This window comes from Bison bison, unplaced genomic scaffold (genome assembly GCF_000754665.1).
Source record: "Bison bison bison isolate TAMUID 2011002044 unplaced genomic scaffold, Bison_UMD1.0 scf7180017862178, whole genome shotgun sequence".
NCBI lineage: Eukaryota > Metazoa > Chordata > Mammalia > Artiodactyla > Bovidae > Bison > Bison bison.
Genome location: NW_011492750.1, coordinates 10,479 through 15,606, shown reverse-complemented (window position 1 = coordinate 15,606; position 5,128 = coordinate 10,479). Strand labels below are relative to the sequence as shown.

Here is a 5,128-nt window from a genome sequence, read left to right as displayed (position 1 = left end):
CTACGACTCTAGGTTGTCACAGGCATTGGGTTGAGTTCCCTGTGTTATGCAACAATTTCCCACTAACTATTTTACACATGGTAATGTATACGTTTCAATGCTGCTCTCTCAATTCACCCCACATTCTGTCTGCAAGTCTGTTCTCTATGTCTGTGTCTCTGTTTCTGATCTACAAATAAATTCACCAGTACCATTTTTCTAGATTCCATATATATGCACTCATATGCAATGCAAATTCATTTTTAAATTAATTTTCATTGGAATATAGATGATTAACAATGTTGTGTTAGTTTTTACTGTACAGCAAAGTGAATCAATTATCTATATACATATATTCAGCCCCTTTTCAGATTCTTTTTGCATATAGGTCATTACAAAGTATTGAGTACAGTACCCTGAGCTCTACAGTAGGTCCTTATTACTTATCTGTTTTAAATATAGTAGCCTGTATATGTCAATCCTAGTCATCCAATTTATTCCCCCCTTTCCCGCTTGGTAACTATAAGCTTGTTTTCTACATCTGCGACTTTATTTCTGTTTTGTAAATAGGTTCATTTACATACTTTTTTTAAGATACTGCATATAAGCAATATCATATGATATTTGTCTTTCTCTATCTGACTTACTTCACTTAGTATGACAATCTCTAGGTCCATTCATGTCACTGCAGATGGCATTATTTAGTTCCTTCTGACTAATATTCCATTGTAAATATGTACCACATCTTCTTGATCACAAATGCATTTTTTATTCTCTCCCTTCTCAGCTGCTGGCTCCACTCAGAAAAGGGATTTAAATGGGGTTTCCTTGGACCAGTCTGTGCCATCTTCTCTGTGAGTGATGACATCAAAGCATCTTTAATATTCAGCTAAGCATCATTTAAAGAGAACTAAAAGTGGGGGCATGGGTTGGTGACAGAGGGGACAAGAACAGGAGTGTTCCTGGGTTATCATGGGTTTGGTTGCATTTTCTAAGACCATTCTTAAAACACACTAATATGGCTAAAAATAGAAACTACTTAAGTGTGGAAATGATGTTGGACAGGCTGTACAGGGACTGAAATTTTACTAAATAAATCTTTTCTGGTTTCCTGAAGGTCAATTTAGCCTTCTTTCTGATGACCCTTTGGATTTTGAAAAGAAAACTCTGTTCCCTCAATAGTGAGGTGTCCACCCTCCAGAACACGAGGTAAGATGGAGAAGAGACTGACAGCCCTGCAGATGTGTGGTTGCAAAAGTGAAGGCATGTGCCTGAACAGCTCCTTGTGTCCATTCTCAGGTTTTCTAAGGAAAGCCAAAGTAAAATGAATGGAGGTGTCCTAAGGCAGCAAGTTCAGACCCAGTGGTGTTCTCTACCCATCTCTAATTCCAGTTTGTGACCTTGTGACTCCCTCAGCAACATTCTCTGGACTTTGTCAGCAGTTCTATGACAAATGTGCAGAGAACAATTATGTTCCCATGAAGCACTTAGAGGAATATGTGACCACTTCCACAGTCTAGTACACTTTCACACCCCACATTTCAAGCTCGTTCTCACCTCTCTCCCACTCCTCTTCCTGGTAAAAATCCCAGTGAACATTAAATCTTCTAAGAGGTTTAGGCAGACCTTTGTTCCAGGAAATCTTGTGCATATCTGATGCTCTTTCTTTTGCATTTCTACCATTATCTTTTCTAAATTATGCATCTTACTGTTTTGTTGTATTAGTCATTTGAGTAGATCATGAGCTTTATGAAAATAGATATCTCGCCTTTGTGATGTTTAATGCCCAGGACCCAACACAGAGTGTGATGCATGGTACTTCCTCAGGAACATTGGTTGAATGAAATTAGGTATCTCCACAGAGGATCATAAAGATTTTGCAACTTATGTAGTGTCGCTTCCCTTTCCATCCAAATCAAAATGTCATTCTAGACCTCAGTGGCATTTCTATTGTGGAGCATCATTGACAACAAAGAAAAAAAACAATCACAACCCAGTCTGAGAAGTCATTACCAACAAGGAAAGGAAGGAGCATCCATGAGTGAAGATGAGATTGGCTCTGGTTGTATCAGGAACTTACTTTCTCCTCCTACTCAGGATGCTGACATTTAAAGCCACAGCTCAGCTCTTCATCTTGGGATGCACGTGGTTTCTGGGAATCCTGCAGGTGGGACCGACTGCCCACGTCATGGCCTACCTCTTCACCATCATCAACAGCCTGCAGGGCGTCTTCATCTTCCTGGTGTACTGCCTCCTCAGCCAGCAGGTACCACTGTCTTGACTCTCTGTCAGGACTCATCCCACCCTCACTCCTCTCAGGTGAGCTGACTCAGAGCATGCTTTGCAGGTCCGTGAGCAATACAGGAAGTGGTTGAAAAGAATCAGGAAAAGCAAAGCCGAGTCTGAGAAGTACACGCTCTCCAGCAGGACCATGTCTGATGGTTGCAAACACAGTGAGGTAAGACCATGCACTACCCCCAGAGCACTTCACTAACCAATTCATTGATCAGCACATGCCTAGCACACTGGACAGCTGTGTATGAGCTGTTGCTATCTTAGGATGGCTTACCCTTTGTTTACTGTTTGACTCATTCTCAAGTGGCATTGGTGGTAAAAAATCTGCCTGTCAATGCAGAAGATGCCAGATACCTGGGTTTGAACCCTGAGTCACGAAGATCCCCTAGGAAGAAAATGGCAATGAACTCCAGTATTCTTGCCCGGAAAATTCCATGGACAAAGAAGCCTGGCAGGTACAGTCCATTGGGTTGCATACAGTCAGACACTACTGAGCATGCACGCATGTGCACACACACACACACACACACACACACACACACACACTAACCATTAGCAGTGATCTCAGTTTGTTTACAAAATGTATTTCACTTGTGTTCCTTCGGGGAACTGTGTCCATCTTGACTCATATCAGTATTCCTAATGAAAACTTACTATGTGCCATGCATGGTCAACTAAATAAGCAACTATCAATGATCTGAAGTGGTGAGGTACATTCTATTCAGAGTCACATTATCCTACCATTTTGCTGTATACCTGTCTCTATGTAACACTCAGCAGCACCCCTCAAAAATGCAGAAAATGGGGGGAGATTATGTACTTATCTGTGCACCAAAGAGAAAGCTGTTAGCTGGAATTTTAGACTTTCTTAACAAGACTGCCTGATATTGGGGCACTCTCTGTGCTATGCTGTGCTGTGCTGTGCTGTGCTGTGCTGTGCTGTGCTCCATCACTTCAGTCGTGTCCGATTCTGTGCTTTCCTATGGACTGTAGCACGCCAGGATCCTCTGTCCATGGGATTCTCCGGCAAGAATACTGGAGTGGGTTGTCATGCACTCCTCCGGGGGATTTTCCCAATCCAGGGATCAAATGCAGGTCTCCTGCACTGCAGACAGATTCTTTACCCCTGAGACATTCGGAAAGCCCCTTGGTTCCCTCTACCCACAGAAAAAGATAAGCAGTAGGGACACAAGATAACTCATGGCAGTGATGACCAAGAAACAACACTTACTGGTTTAGACTTACAAACTTATTTTCCTTATATTTTCTGACCTCTTCCATCTTCTATTTAATGCCTTCAATCTTCCCTCTCACTGAAAGGAAACTACTATTTGCCTGGAAGCCCTTCTGCATTTCTCACATTACCTGTCCCCCCAACTTCCATAAGCACTGATTCCACCATTGAATCTTCTACCACTTTGCCCTTTCTCAACAAATGTTCTCAACACTTATTTCACAAAGAAAATCAACCTTGTCGTGATGATACTTTGTGAACTCTATGCCATAAAAAATATCAGTGTGCATCCTCTTGTATCATTGAGACAATGAACCTTCTCCTCTCTGAAGACAATTATTCCACCTATGCTTTGAATACAATTATTAATGCTTATCAATTTTCCTTATATTCTTTTTCACACATATTCTCTCATCCTCTCTTCCCCTTACCCTTCTTCCCTCACTCTTTCCTCTCATTTTCAACAGTATTTTCCCCATAACCATGGATACATGTTTGGTTCTCTTCTGTCTTACAAACATATACTACTTGGCCATCTTCTAGCTACCAGCCAAGAGTTGACATTTCTGTCTTTATTTCCCTGCCTTAAACTCATGCCTTCAGCCTACCGGGGTCCAGCCCTGGTTGGATCCAGGGATTCTCTCTGGAGGACAGCGTTGGTGAAAGAATAGCAAAAGGGGAGAGACAAAGGCTTGATCTAACTGATTTACCCAGAAAGCCAATAAAACTTGTGACATCAGGTTTGCACTGACCACGGAGGCCACAGGCGCCCTCTCAAATCGTGGAAAGTGCCCCACCTTAGGCACCTTCTCGAGTGGGTCTTAGAAGGCCGGGCAAATAAGTGGTCTCAGAGGGCCCCCACGCTTCAAGTTAGTCATCCTGAAGGAAGAACAGAGAAGAAAACGAGAGAAAAGGAAACAAGAAAGAATGACACAGGGAGACCAAGCCTGATGAGCAAGGCCCACAACTTTATTTTCCAAAGTAGCTTTTATACCTTAAGTTCTGCATAGAGGATAATAGGGGTAGAGAGTCATGCAAGGTCAGCAGTCCTTGACCCTTATCGAAGCCAGGCTTTCTTTCTGCAAACTTATCATATGGCTTTAGATGATTTACATCACCTTCTGGCCAAGAGGCCTGTTAACATTTTATGACCCTTTCTTCTGAATAATGGTTAATCAATCAGAAAACTTATTTTCTCTAAAGGTGATTATTCTAAAGTCAGGCGCCACCCTTCGAAAGCATTAAAGTTGCATTCCTGTAGGGCAAAAGAGTGGTGGGCTATAACAATAAAAGAATTAACTCAAGGGTCCAAGGTTATTAACACCAAGGTTACTACTTATTTTCCCTATATACCAACTATATCAATTAATATACTCCCAAGGACACAATACAGGGGATGTGGAAACTTGGCAGCAAGTATTGGCTCAACAATAAAACCCTCCACCAGTGCTATTCTAATAATTTCTTAACTCTCCGAGATGCTCTGCATTGTTAGAATATCTTAAGCTTCCCGTGCCTCTCGTGGTTGGGAGGCTGTGAACAATCACATTCGTAGCTGCAGGAATCTGAACAAACCTGTCAGGCAAGCTAAAAAGTCATCACAGGGGTTTGAATTGGAAC

General features: G+C 42.0%; 1 protein-coding gene across 1 annotated transcript; it reads left to right on the top strand.

Moving 5' to 3' along the window:
* Positions 1–769: 769 nt before the first annotated feature.
* Positions 770–2,437, top strand: LOC104983306 (EGF-like module-containing mucin-like hormone receptor-like 2; the record flags this gene model as incomplete). The annotated part of the gene is made up of 4 exons (XM_010832739.1): positions 770–833; positions 1,097–1,188; positions 2,077–2,245; positions 2,327–2,437. Coding segments are annotated over exons 2-4 (351 nt in total), but the record flags the coding sequence as incomplete, so codon positions are not given.
* Positions 2,438–5,128: the final 2,691 nt, after the last annotated feature.